General features: G+C 29.8%; 1 protein-coding gene across 1 annotated transcript; it reads left to right on the top strand.

Annotated features, from left to right (window-relative positions):
* Nucleotides 1-7,640: 7,640 nt before the first annotated feature.
* LOC111626237 (tRNA pseudouridine synthase A-like) lies at nt 7,641-18,729 on the top strand. The gene is made up of 12 exons (XM_023369547.1): nt 7,641-7,882; nt 9,252-9,362; nt 10,276-10,394; nt 10,838-11,076; nt 11,161-11,289; nt 11,386-11,464; nt 11,536-11,581; nt 14,930-15,094; nt 15,211-15,330; nt 15,477-15,547; nt 18,422-18,530; nt 18,611-18,729. Exons 2-11 carry the CDS (start codon nt 9,258-9,260, stop codon nt 18,528-18,530), a joined length of 1,182 nt encoding a protein of 393 aa, XP_023225315.1. The 5' UTR covers nt 7,641-7,882; nt 9,252-9,257; the 3' UTR covers nt 18,611-18,729.
* Nucleotides 18,730-18,834: the final 105 nt, after the last annotated feature.

Here is an 18,834-nt window from a genome sequence, read left to right as displayed (position 1 = left end):
TTTTCTTATATTTACTGTTTAATAAACCCTGAAGAAGAACAATATTTATACATGAAAAACATGCCCTACAGAAAACAAACTAACTTAAATTATAACAAATATTCATATTTCAACTTATAAAATGCTTGATGATTTCATCAGAAAACGTCTTATAACATTACATTTATAATAAAATAATTTTAGTTTTTTTTTTACTTTAAAAAGTTTCTTTTTAATTAGGATAGCATTTTATTTTATTTTATTTTATTTCAGAATCACTTGAAGTAATTGATCCAAACCATCATCAGATTACCTTGTTCCATTTTTATAAGATCATTAATAAATTGTATTGTATTAAATGTATTAGATTAGAGGATAATTTGTCATTATTCCACAAAATATATTTAAAGGAAGATTAAATCGAATTAAAACTTTTTAATATTCTAAATAATGTCTAATTAATAAAAATATTTTCGAATATACTATAATCCTCAATTATTTTTCTATAAGCTTATATTAAATTTTTAAATTAAAAACATGTCTTATTTTAATTAATTAATTACGTAACGAAACGTTTTAACTTTTTCCTGAATATTATTAAATAAATTAAAATAAATACATTGGATATAGTTTTTAAAAATATAAGATATTATGAGTTTTAATGTGTTTAAAACATAATTAAATGAAATTTTATAGTTAAATTAATTCAAATTCATATTTTCCAGAGTCGTAATTTTATTTTTCGAATTAATTCAAAATTTTCAAAGTTTTCTAAACACATAATTTTATTATAATACATAAGCTCTTAATACTGCAGTTCCAGTTGAATTGTTTACTACAAAATAATTCAAAAAGACAAAAAAGTTTGAGCTTATTTTCTTCATTAGAACTTTAATAAGAATTTTAAAAAGCATTATTTAAAATAATTATAATTAAGCTGTTTTTATTATGTATTTTCATATTCGATGTGTTTATATTATGAATTATCAGTAGAGTAGCGATACAAAAACAGATGGGATATATGCTCCAGGCGCTAAATAAGAAAGTGCGTTATGAAATATTCTATTAGATAGTAACTAAATAAAAAACTGTCAACAAAAAGTTAAATATTACGTTAATATTAATATTTAAAATGTTCATAAACAAAAACATCTGTTTTATTCAACATCAGTGTGTGATGATAAAACATCAACATATACTGTATACACTGTATTGCCCTTGGGTGTCGCAAGTTCGCGATACGTTTCTGTTAATTATTTTTTTTCTGAAAAACATGTTTGTTTTATTTTATTATTAATACACTCACTGGCAGAAAAGTTACGTAATAAGAAGAGGAAGTTATAATTGAATGAAACTTTATTAGTGTGAAAGTAATAACAATGGTAATAAGTGATTGCAATATCAAAGGAAAGGAAGAATTCTTGTGGAACAAAAGCACAAGTACAAGTCATCCTTAGTATCTTGTAGAACTTTCTCTTGTCTGAGTACATGCGGTGATACAGTTGGGCATGTAAGCATGCAGATGCAGTATATTCTGCAACAGACTTGCCCTCGTATGTTGCAACTACCTCTCCAGATTCCTCACACTCGTAGATGGCGTTTCATCTCGTCTCACAAATGTTCAATAGGTAACAAAACTGAAGATCGTTTTAGTCTTACCTTGAAAGGAATTTTTTGAACGTAATACTGTACCATCAATATCACTTATATTACTACTAGAAATGATCGATTGTCTAACAAGGTGACTTCCAGACTAACATGCCAGCATCGAGTTGAGGGCAGTTTGCCACTCAACAGACATTAAAGCACTGGTCCTTCATACTTTCACATGGAGAAGTCTTTTCACAAACAATCGGAATTTGTTACTAAAGACGATACATTGCAGTCCATAGCAATCTATGCTTCTCTGTCGCGGTTGCAAACGAAATAGACTATGTTGAGGTGTTAATGGCAAAACTCGTAGCGGTCGCCGTGCATTCAAATTTTCCTCTGCAAGCCGCCTGCCAATGGTAATGGAAGAAACAAGGTTCTATAGCAAGACTTCCATGTCTATGAATGGTGAACAAAGACGTCACTGCAGCTGTTCATATTTGGCGATCAGATAATCTTTCTTGGAAGTCTGTTTGGGACGTTCAAATCTTGTCTGCCTGAGGTATCCAATTCCCTTAACATTTCAATCAAGTCAGAATGACCCAGAAAACGATCAGTTCTTCGAGTTCTGTTTTCCTCAGCCTGATGATGTGACTTTTGTGAAACTCCTTCAGGAATGTGTGATGAATTTGACTACGTCGTACAGGCACTGAAAAGTTCTAAACGCAGTGAGACTCTGCCAGCCTTTTTACAGGATACTGATTTAAAACACTCTGGTGGTATTACATAACATTAATAATCATTTACATACCTGTCTGAGACATAGCTGTATATCTCTGTGATGCCATAGAGGTATGCCATAGATTTGCCAATAATAGATGCCAATAATCGAACAATTCTATCTGGAGGTGTATCTTTTTGTCAATGAGTGTAAGTAAAAATAACAGTCATAATTAGTGTAAAGGTATAATTAATTAAAATGACAACTTTTATTGATGTATTTTTCCAATTTATGCTGTTTTAATAAGAACGGGTTATAAGATAATTATATAAATAAATAAATAAATATATGTATATATAATTAATTATATTGAATAATATCAATATGTATATTAATATATTATTCAAAATGAATCAGAAAATCAAAACTTATTAAGATATAAAAAGTTTATTTAATATAAATTTTTCTTGAGATTTAATACACTAGTCCAACACTTTCTCTAATTCAAGAAACATTTTAAAACATTAACTTCTTTTAATGATCTCAAAATTCTCTGATTTGTCTAGTATTAGTTCTATTGACTCAGACTATTTTTCTTTTAAAGTTGGAAATGCTATTCTTCTTCAACCTCCTGTTCCTCAGATCTAGCTCCTAATGACTTTTCTTAATCCAAAGTTAAAGAAAGTTTTAAAAGAAAAATGATTTGAGGCTTCTTGAGGTGACTGAAAAAAATCTGATTTTTCTAAACGTTTTCTGTATTGAAGAAATCGTTGGAGAAAGCGTTGACACTCAGAATAATTATTTTATATAATATTATATAATTTTTTTTATATTCTAATTCTTTTCACATTTGATTTTTTCACTCATCCTTGGAACTTTTTCAACTTACTTTGTTTAGAATATAAAACAATATTGAAAGCAAATTTCAGTTGCATTAACATTTCAATACAACTTAAAATCTTACAAGTTTATTATCTCGCAGATTTAATACTTTTAAACATTTGCCGATAATAATTGATGAAAATGCTTTGAAGATATACAATGTTTTAATAATATAATTCTTTTTATGATTACGCCTAAATAACTAAAAATATAGAGGAGAAGGTGGTATTATGGAACCCCAATTACATTTTAGTGAATTGTAAACAAGGTATCATAACTACATGGGTACAAACAACCGGACAAGACAAAACACACAGCAAAAGACGAAATCTGGAGTGCCAGAGCGCTCTTATGCGGTCTGACGGGAGAGAGGCGGGTTTAAACAACCGGACAAGCCAATTATTATATATACAGTATTTACTTTTTATATAATTAATATATAATTATATGTACAGATCAAACTGAACTGAATTTACTCGCCTAAACTGTTAGTAGTTTGGCGCTGGACAGCGGTAAAGTAGTTCGGCTGACCGATGACGTCTTACGTAATTATAGTTTTTTACCGTTGTGTACGGATACCGTTACAATTTTTTCGCCGTCTAATAGGAATCGTAATTATAGTAACCAGTCTTATAGGGGGATCTACTGTACATTAGTTAATTATAGCTTGGCACTTGTACAGTTTTCAGACTACCGTTGTTTGAAATATTTTCTTACAAAAAATTGATCGATTCTAGACTAATTTCAGTCAACATTTTTAAAACACATAATTTTTTGGTAATAATATGTATAAATTATGCTATAAACAAAAAGTTGTAGGATTACTTACCGAGTGTGCATTGTTCGACATCGCCATTGCTTAATCTTGTTTTCGTCGCGGATCAGCGCATCAAACGGCGGCCGCGTTTTTTTTGATAAGTTATTTTTCCGCAAAAAATTTGTTGAACTTTGGAGACATCATTACACTAGAGCGTTGTTCATCCGAATCAATTGGGGACTGGGGTGGTTCGGATAACTTATTTTTCGGATAACCGATTATGTACGAAAAAATATATTAACCTATTCCGTGTTTAAATTTTTTTCCGTTGCGTCGCTTTGCGTTGAATTTTCGTCGATGTTAAGCCTAACGTAAACTTTTCAAAATAATAATCGTGACTATTGTATCGTTAAAAATTATTTCTTTATTTTGTACAAACAAAATAAATATACAGTAGAGCGTCGATTTTCCGAAAGTCAATCATCCGAAAGAATTCCAGTCGGCAAATTGAAATTTTCGCCATTGCTGTGGCGCTTCAATCTTTGGCTATGTCTTGGGCTACTCAAATATTTTACGTTTTTGATACTAAATTAACTTCTGAAGTATAATTTTTTATTGTTTTTATATTTTTCAATATATTTATTTTGTTTGTACAAAATAAAGAAATAATTTTTAACGATACAATAGTCACGATTATTATTTTAAAAAGTTTACGTTAGGCTTAACATCGACGAAAATTCAACGCGAAGCGACGCAACGGAAAAAAATTTAAACACGGAATAGGTTAATATATTTTTTCGTACATAATCGGTTATCCGAAATATCAGTTATACGAACATCCCCAATCCCGAATTGATTCGGAAAATCGACGTTCTACTGTATTGAAAAATATAAAAACAATAAAAAATTATACTTCAGAACTTAATTTAGTATCAAAAACGTAAAATATTTGAGTACTTCAAGATTTCCTAAAGATTGCAGCGCCACAGCACTAGCGAAAATGTAAATTTTCCAACTGGAATTCTTTCGGTTAATTGACTTTCGGATAAATGAAGCTCTACTGTAATAGAAATAATTTTTAATGATTGTTTAATAAGAAATGTTTTTTCACAAGAAATGTATAAAATTACAGTTTTGTACTAGACGTACAGTATCTAATGTTGGCCTATATACTGTACAGTTGATAGCAAACTCAACTTGTTTAAACTCTCCGTAGCGTGTAAGTAGTTCGGTTGCTCGTCTACTACTGGTTTAGACTCAATCAATACTGTCGCGACATGAGTCGGCGATGACGTTTTATTGCATTTTACGAGTCTTTTTTAGCGTTTTTATACGAATACGGTCGCAATTTTTTGCCGCGATATACGAATCCGCATTATATGAATTCGCGTTATAGGGAGTCTACTGTATTCTGTGGATAAATGTGTGTGTATGTGTGTGTGTGTGTTGGAGTGTATTTCATCTAATATGTCAGGATGGGTAAAGACTAATTAAGTAATTAAATTTGGCACGGTAGCTTGTGCATAAGAGTTATTGATGATATTCAATTTTGGTGTTGAAAGGTAGAAGATTGCTACGTGTTATATTTTGAGTGGGGTCAGAATTAGTGATGATTTCACTCGTTATTAGCATTTATAATTATTTACAAAACTCATTTTTATCCTTAAAAATAAGACTTTTGCCATTTTATAATAATCGATAATATAAAAAGCTTTTTATAACAAAATCTCATAACAGATGGCGCCACACACAATTGTTTTATACAGTAGAGCCTCGATTATCCGACTCAATTGGGGACTGGGGTTGGTCGGATAATTGAAAAGTCGGATAACCGAAAAATATGAAAAAATCCATTATTAGTGTAGTATATTATTATATCCCATGTAATTAGTATATTAGTATATCGCTATTAACCTACTTTGCGTTGAATTTTCATCCATGTTAAGCCTAACAAAAATTTTTTTAAATAATAATCGTCGCTGTTGTATCGTTAAAAATTAGAAAATTAAGCCTCGTTTAAATACTGACTCTCTTTCATGGTCGATCCAGTGTTGCCAGCTAAAACACGTAAAAGTAATATTAAAGTAGCCAAGACATAGCCAAATATTGTAGCGCCACATCACTAGCGGACATTTGAAATTTGCCGACTAGAACGGTCGGTTAACCGAGGTGACGGTTAATCGTGGGTCGGATAATCGAGGCTATACTGTATTACGTTTAAAAATACAGCCGACCCCTCTATAACATGGTAGATACATTCCGTTCTTTATGAATCGATTTCTTACGAGTCCTTGCCAATCACAGCTTGACACGTGTAAAGTCTACGGACTACAGCTGTTTGATAGGTTTTCTTCCATAAAATTAATCGATTCTAGACTAATTCGACTCAACATTTCCAAAATACGTATATTTTTTTTTTTTTTTTGGTAATAAACCGTATAAACTATGCTATAAACAAAAAATTGTAGGATTACTTATAGAGTGTGCACCGTTCGACGTTGCCATTGCTCAAGCTTGTTTTCGTCGCGGAGCAATGCACGAAACCGCGGCCGCGATTTCTGATAAGTTATTTCTCTGCGAAAACTTCGTTGAACTTTAGAGACATCATTAATATAAATAATTTTTATGGCCGTTGAATAAGAAATATTTCTTTCACAAGAAACGTATAAAATTACAGTACTGTATTAGACTTACAGTACCTAATTTACATACTGTACAGAGGATAGTAAACAACTTACTCGCCTAAACTCTCCGTAGCGTGGCGCTGGACGGCGGAAAGTATATATATAATTATAATAAAGTTACAATAAATTAAGTTAATATATAATTATATATACAGTACCTAATTTATACTGTATATAATTAATATATAATACTGTACAGACGATAGTAAACTCAATTTACCTGCCTAAATTCTCCGTAGCGTAGCGCTGGACGGCGGAAAGTAGTTCGGCTGCCCGATGACGTTTTACCGAATTATAGGAGTTTTTTTTACCAGGTTTGTACGAATACCGTCGCAATTTTTTCGCCGTCTTATAGGAATCGTAATTATAGGAATCCGTGTTATAAGGGGTATACTGTATAAAAGTAACTTTTAAAATTTTTTTATAAAAGTGGGGAAAGTTACTTAATCATAATGCATTGTTTCAAATATTCGGAAATTTTTGGCATTTTTGGGTTTCGAAGTTTCGGGAAAAATGAGCCGAAACTACAAGATTTTAATTAATATTCAAACTACGTAAAAGGAAATTTTAAAGCAGAAGAGATTAAAATATCGGTGTTAGCACACAAACGTAGTGAAAATGTAGAGAAACTTTACTTGGCGCTCAAAATCATCGAACCTACATCAATCGATAACGAAAGGGTTTTCCCGATTTGTGGTAACATTTAACTCTTCCTTCTATGCGGGCACTAAGAAGGACTCAATTAGCAAGCCCATTATGGATTTGGCCAAGCCCAGAATAGGGCTGCCGGGTAGTGAAAGACGGAGCCCGACCCGTCCAGATTTGATTCCGAGTTCCCCAGAACGGTAGGCTGCCATCTTGAACGCTCGGCCCTCCCGACGTTATATTATTAGCATTGTATTTGTATTCTTTAATCCTTTGTGCAAAATCTCTAAGCTCATTTTAGTGTACGGAAATGTTTAAAATTATTATTAAAAAATATTTTCCGTATACAGGTATAAAATCTAATAAAATAACGAAAAATTTATTACAGTATTAATTTAAGCGTTGGATTGGCAACACTAAATCAAAGAATATATCAGAGAATAATCTTGTTAGCAGCGACAATGACGAATAACGGTAATCTCGACATCTGTAAAAATTTGTATGTTTCGTGTTGTGGAAGTTATCACACGTGGTCGTATCTCATGCATGCATTGACGAAATACAAAGAAGTAAACAAATGCATGTTAAATTAGTATTATTTATTTGATTAATTCTGTTTTAAAGGTACAAATTTTGTTTTAATATTTTCAATTCGTGTTATATTTGTGTGTTCATTTGAATGGTTTTCGTAAACAAATAGTTAATATACGTTCTTATAGCTTAATTCTTGCAATTTCTCGTATGTTTTATGCTAAACTGATGTTATAATTACCCAAGTGTTTTATATCTTAAATAGCTACACTTAAAAACTGAAATTATTATCAGTTTCCTTCATGGGAACAAATCAAGACACTCTAAATCAATGGTTATTGATCTATCGATCACTTAAACCAAATTATAGATGAACTTCAGACCAGTTATGCTCTATCCTGTTTGTATCCTGTAAACATCACATTGGATAGTAATAGGTTGTGTGTCAAAGTATTTCGTCTGTCCGGTAACCTATTGTAAGAGATGTAATGTGTGAAAGTATTCTTACTTATGGCTAAAAGAGCATAGAGTTGCGTTTTGAAGTAACTCTACGTAGTCGAAAGTATGCCCAACTGATCGGCCGGTCGGTCCGAGAACCGTCTGGTGCATACTTGCAGACGGCCGGTGGTACGTTGAAAACAACCGATCTAAATAACTTGTGTTATTTGGCCATTGGTTTTTAAAATTGTGATAGGACTGGCCTTGTGTTACATGATGTTTTCCAATGAGGACAAAAATTGCCCTTTAATGAGAAAAAATAATTTCTAGTGTGAAATTTCAGTTGCATACAGGGTTTTTATAGCTTATTTGGCAATTTTTGTTATTTTAAGGGTTAAAATGTAGTAAAAAAGGGAAAAGTGAATAATTTGAATTATTCTAAAATCATTCAATATGGGGTAAGTTCGTAAAGTCGAACGAGTTAAACGAGAATAACGCCATCGTTATTCTTATTTCGTTAGACTTTTCGAATGATTCGTTTATAACTAAATGGCTGTTTCTAAAATCAAAGATATGAATGTTACTAGGGCACTCTTATCTGAAATATTTTTCTTAGATTGCTTCATGTGGACAGTTATTTCTATCATTTCACCTTTTAATTCACAGTTTAAACACTCGAGTAGATTTAGAAGCATCGATATTGTCGGGTGCCATTTTCTTAACGAAGTGAACTAACTCTTTCCTTTGTGAACTTTGTTAGAGTTTCATTTGAAATGTCATCACCGCAGAGCATGGGCACTGAGAGAAACTACTACTTTTCAAACGATTCGTTACTAACACGTTTAACTCGTTCGACTTTACGAACGTACCCATGGTTTAGTTGATTTTGATATTCAAATGATCAATTCTTTTTCATTCAAATGAACTCATTACTAATATGTTAATTTACATAAATTTAATATACACTACAGAGCCAATTATGAAATTTAAAAGTACCTTTATTTAAAATCTAAAAATATTACAGGAATAAATGAATGAAAACATGGATGAACAACATGATGAGGGAAAAAGAAGTCTACCTGACAATTGCGAAAATTCACCTGCCAAAAAATTTAAAAGTGAAAATGAAGAACAAGTAAAATTTTTTGATATAATCTTTGTTTAATGCTTTAAAATTTCAGTAGTTCTATAAAAGCTGTATAGCAGTGTTTTTTCATCAGTTTTTTTTTTAAAAAAGAGGAGACATATTTGATAGACATTTGCAGAATTTTTCATCACCAACCCATATAAAAGATACTGTAGACAAAAAACTAAAGGACTACTTACCAACTCTGCATCGTTTGGGCTACCATTGCTTAAGCTTGTTTCCATTGTGGAGTATCACATTGAATGGTGGATGCATACGAAACGTGTCACGTGAGTCTGTTTTGACACCGCTCGGTTACGTGCTTACCTTGAAATGTCACTCATTTCAAGCATGTGACATCTCTGACACTTTTCAGACTGAAGAGACTGTGGACCAAGGTTTGATAAATATCACATTTGTTATGTTTCTGGTAATACCATAACATTTTGCAACAAAACCCACCGCCTTAAAAATTGATGATGATTTATTTTTTAGCATCAAGTCCACCAAAAACAAAAACAAATGAATTATCAAATTACTTGTGTTAACGGCTTTCTTTGCATCTGTGTACTCTAATACAGTGCCACTCAAACAATTCTTTTTAAATGTCATAGTCTTTATGAAATCCCTCCATCCTGTTCTTGTTTAATTAAATTATGCATATATATATAATATTTAATATAAAATGTAATTCTTTAATGTAAGTTAGTGTGTAATTAATGTAATTTGAATTTCACTGATCACACTATATGCACATATTAAAACCAAATCATTATGTATATTTTATTTTAGTTCAGAAAGACAAACAAAAAGAATAAAACTTATTTTCGTAAATTTTTAGTTCAGAGTATAAACTTGTATATTAAAATATTATTATAAATAATAATATAAAAAGAAATAACTGGTTAACATTCAATTTTAGATTTCAAATAATGATGAGAAATCTGAGGAAAAGGACATAAAATTATTGTTCAAAGGTAAACCAAAGAAGATGGCAATGATGATTTCATACTGTGGAAAAGGATATTTTGGAATGCAAAGGTAATTTATTATATTATATTTTAAATAGTTAATCTAATTCCAATTTGCAAAGAAATAATTAATTAAAATAGTTTTAATAATTTTAATTTGTAAAAAATGTGTACATCGGAGACTTTGTTTAGAGCAAAAGAAAAAGAGGATATTATTTTTCTGTTTTTTAACAAATAAAACTTCTGTTAGCGAAATATAATTTTTAAATTTTACAATATAAAAGAATAAGTTCAAAACCAATTCAATTAAATACCATACTTTATATGGTATTTAATATACACAAGATGGCAGCCAAACTGCCTACCTTTGGGTCAAGTTACATTACTTAATTAACTTAAAATATAGTTTAAAAATAATCTTTTACATAAGTAATAATTCATCCTTTGTACGGATTAAATATATGAACATTAAAAAAGTCATATTTAGCATAACAATTAAAATCTTCGTTTCAGAAATCACGGAGTTAAGACCATCGAAGAAGACATCTTGACAGCAATGTATAAAGCTAGATTGATTGCACACGACCGATACGAAAAACCACAATTAATGCATTTTCAGAGAGCTGCTAGAACAGATAAAGGAGTATCGGCAGCTTGTCAGATAATTTCGTTGAAGTTACCACCAATAGAAAATTTTTTGTCGGTTATTGAATTAATTAATAACAATCTTCCTCCACAGATAAGAGTTATGGGTTAGATCAAGTTAAATGAAAATTTAAAAATTTTTAAGATTATTAATTGTGTATATTAATTAATTTTTTCCAAAACTATACTAGGACTCAAACGAGCCACAAAAAACTTCAATGCCAAATTGAGTTGTGATGCTAGAATATATTCATATATTCTTCCGACATTTGCTTTTTCCGATCCTACAGAGGACATTGTAAAAACTTATCGCATTCCAGGTTGGCATTAACTAAAACATATTTTAATTCCCTGATCTTTAATAATAATAATAATAATAATAATAATAATAATATAATTAATTCATAAAATTCCAGAAAATCGTCTTCAAGAAGTAAATAGGATTTGCAGGTTATTTCATGGTACTCATAATTTTCATAATTTTACTGCTGGAAGGTTAGTCTTTTCATTCATATTGTTGCTTTTATTTTATCTTCATACACAAATCTAAAATATTAACAATTTAGAAAAGCAACGGATGCAAGTGCAAAGAGATATATAATGTCATTTGAGGTAATAAAATTAATTAATTTGTATTTTAAATATTAAAGTATATTATCATCATTAAGCTTAAGCACAGTTTGATTTATAATAATATAGCAGCCAGCTTTTCCCTATATTTCTTTGTTTCCAAAAAATACTGAATGTATGTAGAACTAGATTACTTCATTTTCCTTACGTGTATATGGAAGCAAATAAACTGTCAAATCAATCTGCTTAATAAATTATGCTTAATTATACAGTAAAACCTTGTTATTTCAATATTGGACAATTTAAAGTATTGCATAATTCAAAGTCAAGTCTAGTCCCCGGCCAAGAGAATAGGATTTTGCATATATTTTAGTTTGGATAATTCGAAATATGCATACAATGAAATTTGAAGTTGTTATCTGGTCCGGTGACCGGCCAAAATATCATTTAATTCTAAATCTTCCATCATATTATGTGTTCATATGAAAGTTTCCTCGCCCAAGTGACAGTTTCGGTTTTACCAAGTATACACTGTTGATCTATTGGGCGTCCATTCAAGGTCATTCAGACATTGTAAACCAGGGATGGGCAACCTGCAGTAATATTTTTTGCGAACCATGTAAACTATGAAAAAATATATCAATTTTCCAGCTTAAGAAAGTATGCAGCAAAAATTCAAATGTTATTTTCTACAACTTATGTATGTGAATAGTTTTTCCACGATGAATTTAGTAAAAATTAAAACAAAAAATCCGGCTAACAGACACATTGAAACTAATTTAAAGCTAGCAGTGACTAATATTTAACGAAATATTTCCGATATATTACGTTTACGTCAGTTTCAGAAGCTAAATTAAGTCTACAAAGGCTAATTTATAATTATATACGAATAAATAATTGTGATTTACTGACTTTTTTTTTCTCTTGTATGCGGCCCGCGTCAGTTCAAAAGTTTTGAAATGCGGCCCTTACATAGAAAAAGGTTGCCCATCCCTGTTGTAAACATTGCCAATGAAGAGCCAATTTTTTTCATTTTTATGGAAGAAATCTGTTTGGCATGTAATTATTTTGGACATTTTTTGCAAAAATCTACTGTTTCAATAATTCCAAAGTCCATTAAATACATGTGCATATTCACAATATATAATGCATACATAACTTTTGCTATTAATTAATAGAACTTATTACACAGAACTAGCAATTGGTCTTCTAGATAAAATTCACAGTATTTCATATATAAGCACTTAAACAAAAACAATGAAAATGTAACCAAATTACGTTCAAAGCAAGAACTAAGAATAATGTACAAAAGAAGCTTAAGTACGTGCCAACTGACAGTTTTTTCAAAATTGCTTAAAATAGCAGATGAAATTATATAAGATAATGTCGTAATTTAATTTGAGAATTACAAAAACTCTGATTCAGAGAAAACTTCAGATAATTAAAAGTTGTGTTTTTTGGTCTGTTGAGTTTCAAAATAACAAGGTTTTACTGTAATAGTATAGTTTAATGCTAAGGTTATGCTTATTAAATTTACTTTAAGACAACAAATTAAGTAATACAAAGAGAACAGAAAATGGCAAAAGAACATTTAGTAGGATTTTTTTCTCTTCTATACAGTAAGATACTAAGATCACACTATCAAATTATTTACTGAAATGGACTCATCATTTAATTTTTGACATGAATCTATTAAAATGTATTGTGCAATGTATGATAGAATATATATATATAAATTGTTTTTAAAAATATCATGTGAATATATATACACCCTTCTTAACTGTTTAAAATTATTTTTAAAACCATATTTACTGTAACTAGATATAAAAAAACAATTATATTTGATTTTAGTGTGGGAAGCCATTTGTACAAGATGAAANTAGAAATATAGGTATTGGGTCATTGCAAAAGAAATGGCCGTTTTTTAAAATTTAAAACTTTTCGGCCTTGTAGTTCAATTTTTTTTTCCACATGAACAGTGCTGTATGTTTGCAATTGGAAGAGTGCACATGTAATTTGTGAACTTAAAAATGCAATCTCATTTATATTGCAAGTTCTACATGTTTAAAAGTACTTTTTCTGACGGCATGGAGAAAAGGAAATTGAATAATTTTCTTTTTTGAATATAAGCAGGGACATATTGCAGTTATTGAAATGCAACCGAAGCAACCCGAAATATCAATAAAACTTTTGGCAAAGGTTCTGCGAGTGAGAAGGCCTTCAGGCATTGGTTCAAAAAATTTCATTCTGGGGATACAAATCTAAAAAATGAGAATCAAAGAACATCTTCAAATCAGAACGTCACCCGACTATCCGGGAAATCACAGAAAGGTTGAATGTACCAGACATTATCCGAACATTTCTCTATATCTAAACATGTTAGGAAAAGTTGAGAAGCTCGACAAATGTGTACCACACAAACTTGGTGAGAGATAAGGAGTATCATTTGAAGGTCTTCAGTTTTTTTAATTATTTGTCACAAAAATGAGCGTATTTGAATGAAATTTTTCCCATCCATCTTATCTCCAGACTTTTTGCCAACAGATTATCACCTTTTTTATACATTTGGACAGTTTTTGGCAAGGAAAGTCTTTGAGGAAGAGGATGCAAAAAAAAGTACCTTTAATGACTTTTTGGCTTCTTGTTCTCGTGATTTCTATTGCATTGGGAAAGATGTATGTTGGTGGAGACAATTTTGATCAAATGTGTAAGTTTTAAATTAAATTAATAAACGTTCAGTCAGAAGTAAAAATCAGGCGTTTCATTTGCAACAACCTAATAGAAAAATGAGTCTTAATTTTTTTAGCATTATCATCAACATACTTCTACTCAAAAATGCAGTTTCTTAGTAGAATCATCTTTAGAAGAAATAGTAAAAATTTGTTCTCTTAATAATTTAAAATGAAATAATATTTATAGTAAATGTATCAATACAGAAAAGCCTTTTAAACTTGATTATGAACAGAAAATTATAATAAAAGTATTGGTCTTGACTTATTTCTATAATGTTAAATTGGATGTCAATGTTGAAGGATCATACGTACGACGTAAGAGAACCTTCACCACCCAAAGAGAATTTATCTAAAGATGGAAATTCCAACACACAAGAATAGGTAATTTTAGTTTTTGCATATAATATTATTAGACTATATGATTTTCCTATATTAATAATAATAATTATTATTATTTTTAGGGCTCTAAAGAGGAAAATGAAAACAAACTTACATTTGAATCATCAAAATCTATCATCCGTCTTTGGGGGANATATATATAAATTGTTTTTAAAAATATCATGTGAATATATATACACCCTTCTTAACTGTTTAAAATTATTTTTAAAACCATATTTACTGTAACTAGATATAAAAAAACAATTATATTTGATTTTAGTGTGGGAAGCCATTTGTACAAGATGAAATAGAATTTGTCACCCTTAAAATAAAAGGACAAAGCTTTATGTTACATCAGATAAGAAAAATGATTGGTTTGGTAATTGCAATCATTAGGAATGTAACAGATGCCAATTGTCTGCAAAGATGTTGGAGTAACAATAGGGTAAGCTATTTTGATGATATCAATATTTACAAATTTAATTTGTTTTGTTTGCTTCTTCTATTATCCTGATATATTATGAGAAAAATTACTTCTTTAAATAATTATTTCTTTACTAGATTGACATTCCTATTGCTCCAAGCATTGGACTGATGTTGGAAGAAGTCTGTTATGAGAAATACAATAAAAAATATGGAAACGATGGAATACATCAACCTCTGTTATGGAAAGATTGCGAGGCATGTATAGTTTATTATTGTAAAAAAAAAGTTTTCTGATTATTGCTTTTATTATTATTTTTTCGCTTATTTTAATAAGCTTGTATCCTAAATTTTATTTTCACAGTTCATTTAATTGTTTAATTTGAAATCTTATTTGATTGTAGAAAGCAGTGAATGAATTTAAAGAGAAATTCATATACCCATCTATAGTTGAGGCAGAAAGAAATGAAAATTCGTATCCTTTACAAACTTATTTTTTTGTTATAATAATTTGAATGATTATTTTTATGCAAGTGTGTAAGTTAAAATAGTACAATAAAATTTGTAAAGGTAGGAGTTGCGTGGACTCTAAACTTCCTGGCTTAAGTAGGTTTTTAATCTTAGGCCAGAATAATAAAATGATCACTGCTTCAAAATATGAACATGCATTTTTTTAAAATCAAGTTTCAGTCTATACATAGCATTTATATTTATTAAAAGACCTAAAATATACATTCGTATCTAACAAGAATAGGTCATGATGTAGCCATTATAGATTTCAGTTATATTGTTTGTACGGATAAGCCTTGGTACGAACCATTATTCAGAAAAGCTTCTCAAATGTTTTCACAAAAATCAAAGTTAAAAAATCCTGAATGACTTGTTGTGCAGAACATATTAGTGAAGAACACGTGACTTGGTAGGAGTGTACCTTACATGTGTTTGCAAGATTGTGTCTCAATGAGCAAGTTTTTTCAAATCAGTTCAATTTTTACAGAAAATCATTTTATATCACCTTGGTTTATATATTTGTCTATTCGTTTTCTGTTAAAAATGTGCATTTTCTATCTTTGAAAATTCCTTTTTGGAATTGCCGTCTATTAAAAATAAATCAGTACAGTGAGATCCCATTAACATGACATCCGGTATGCTGGCACATCCAGCTCCGTCTTTGGGGGATCGATGCACTGGGTATTCGTCTGTATTTAAATGCAATTAGGTAGCAAGTTAATTAAGACTAAAAATAGTAATAAAATTAATTAATAATTAAATCTCTGGCCTTTACACCAAAATTAAAAATAAAATTAATTGATTTGATTTTAATTGTAATTAATTAATCAAAACATAATATTTTGGAAAGTGTGGATAAAGTACTTGTTGTCTATCTTGATTGATTTGGTTATATTTCATCTTGGCAGTAAGGGTTAAGTCTCTATCTATAGCACTTATAAAGTGTTAGTTTCAGTTTTAGTTGATGATGGCGGAACATTTTGTTTTTAATATATGTAATAATAATAAATATAGATATAAATAAAAGTGTACAAAACACATAGTAAGATTAGAGTGTTCTTGTTTCAAACCAACCGAAGGTAGGAATAGTCTGGAAAAATAGAAATGGCATGTTAAATAATAGTAAAAGGTGGATTTGTCCTGTTTTACAGACAAAGATATATAAAATTGTGTCAGGGAATTGAAAAAAAACTGGAAAAAATTTCATTGTCCAATAAGTTGGCATATTCAATAACCCAGCACCACATCAGTCCCGACGATACCGGGTTAATGGAATGTCACTGTATTTTACATTTAAAGGCTCGTGTCAAATAAGTTGCAAGTGCCAAGATACTGTTTCCAGAAAAATGAAAAACCCCTAAATTGTACTGGAGCAGTTGAAACAATGATTTCAGTTAAAAGTATAGGAATAATGCTGCAAAAAATTGGATCATTTTCATTGTGAGATACTTTGAAAAATATTTAACTAAATATCATCAAAAGAAAATCTGACAATATTTTGGTTATGATTTTTGAAATGCAGTTAGTTTATTTATTTTATTTTGCATTATTATCCCTTATTTATCTAATTGTTAAACAAAATTACAAAACAAACTTAATATATTAAGAAATACAATATAGGCTAGAGTCTTAATGGAAAGTAAAAAGATTATATACAGTTTTTAATCATTATAAAATAATTTCAAGTGAAATTTTTTAAAAACAAATATAAGATATAGAAATATAGGTATTGGGTCATTGCAAAAGAAATGGCCGTTTTTTAAAATTTAAAACTTTTCGGCCTTGTAGTTCAATTTTTTTTTCCACATGAACAGTGCTGTATGTTTGCAATTGGAAGAGTGCACATGTAATTTGTGAACTTAAAAATGCAATCTCATTTATATTGCAAGTTCTACATGTTTAAAAGTACTTTTTCTGACGGCATGGAGAAAAGGAAATTGAATAATTTTCTTTTTTGAATATAAGCAGGGACATATTGCAGTTATTGAAATGCAACCGAAGCAACCCGAAATATCAATAAAACTTTTGGCAAAGGTTCTGCGAGTGAGAAGGCCTTCAGGCATTGGTTCAAAAAATTTCATTCTGGGGATACAAATCTAAAAAATGAGAATCAAAGAACATCTTCAAATCAGAACGTCACCCGACTATCCGGGAAATCACAGAAAGGTTGAATGTACCAGACATTATCCGAACATTTCTCTATATCTAAACATGTTAGGAAAAGTTGAGAAGCTCGACAAATGTGTACCACACAAACTTGGTGAGAGATAAGGAGTATCATTTGAAGGTCTTCAGTTTTTTTAATTATTTGTCACAAAAATGAGCGTATTTGAATGAAATTTTTCCCATCCATCTTATCTCCAGACTTTTTGCCAACAGATTATCACCTTTTTTATACATTTGGACAGTTTTTGGCAAGGAAAGTCTTTGAGGAAGAGGATGCAAAAAAAAGTACCTTTAATGACTTTTTGGCTTCTTGTTCTCGTGATTTCTATTGCATTGGGAAAGATGTATGTTGGTGGAGACAATTTTGATCAAATGTGTAAGTTTTAAATTAAATTAATAAACGTTCAGTCAGAAGTAAAAATCAGGCGTTTCATTTGCAACAACCTAATAGAAAAATGAGTCTTAATTTTTTTAGCATTATCATCAACATACTTCTACTCAAAAATGCAGTTTCTTAGTAGAATCATCTTTAGAAGAAATAGTAAAAATTTGTTCTCTTAATAATTTAAAATGAAATAATATTTATAGTAAATGTATCAATACAGAAAAGCCTTTTAAACTTGATTATGAACAGAAAATTATAATAAAAGTATTGGTCTTGACTTATTTCTATAATGTTAAATTGGATGTCAATGTTGAAGGATCATACGTACGACGTAAGAGAACCTTCACCACCCAAAGAGAATTTATCTAAAGATGGAAATTCCAACACACAAGAATAGGTAATTTTAGTTTTTGCATATAATATTATTAGACTATATGATTTTCCTATATTAATAATAATAATTATTATTATTTTTAGGGCTCTAAAGAGGAAAATGAAAACAAACTTACATTTGAATCATCAAAATGTATCATCATCTTGAAACATAATCGTGTTAATTGTATTCACGTATGAATAAATGTTCTTTTTTAAATTTTTATCTTTGTTTAAAAAACATTAAAATTTTTTAAACGATTCGTTTCAGTTATTGAAAGTAACATAAGTATTATAGCAATAAATAATTTTATTTTAAACCTTACAGT

The sequence above is a fragment of the Centruroides sculpturatus genome, unplaced genomic scaffold (assembly GCF_000671375.1).
Source record: "Centruroides sculpturatus isolate CEXI.00-Female unplaced genomic scaffold, Cexi_2.0 scaffold410, whole genome shotgun sequence".
Classification (NCBI taxonomy): Eukaryota; Metazoa; Arthropoda; class Arachnida; order Scorpiones; family Buthidae; genus Centruroides; species Centruroides sculpturatus.
This window is presented reverse-complemented; position numbering and strand designations above follow the sequence as displayed.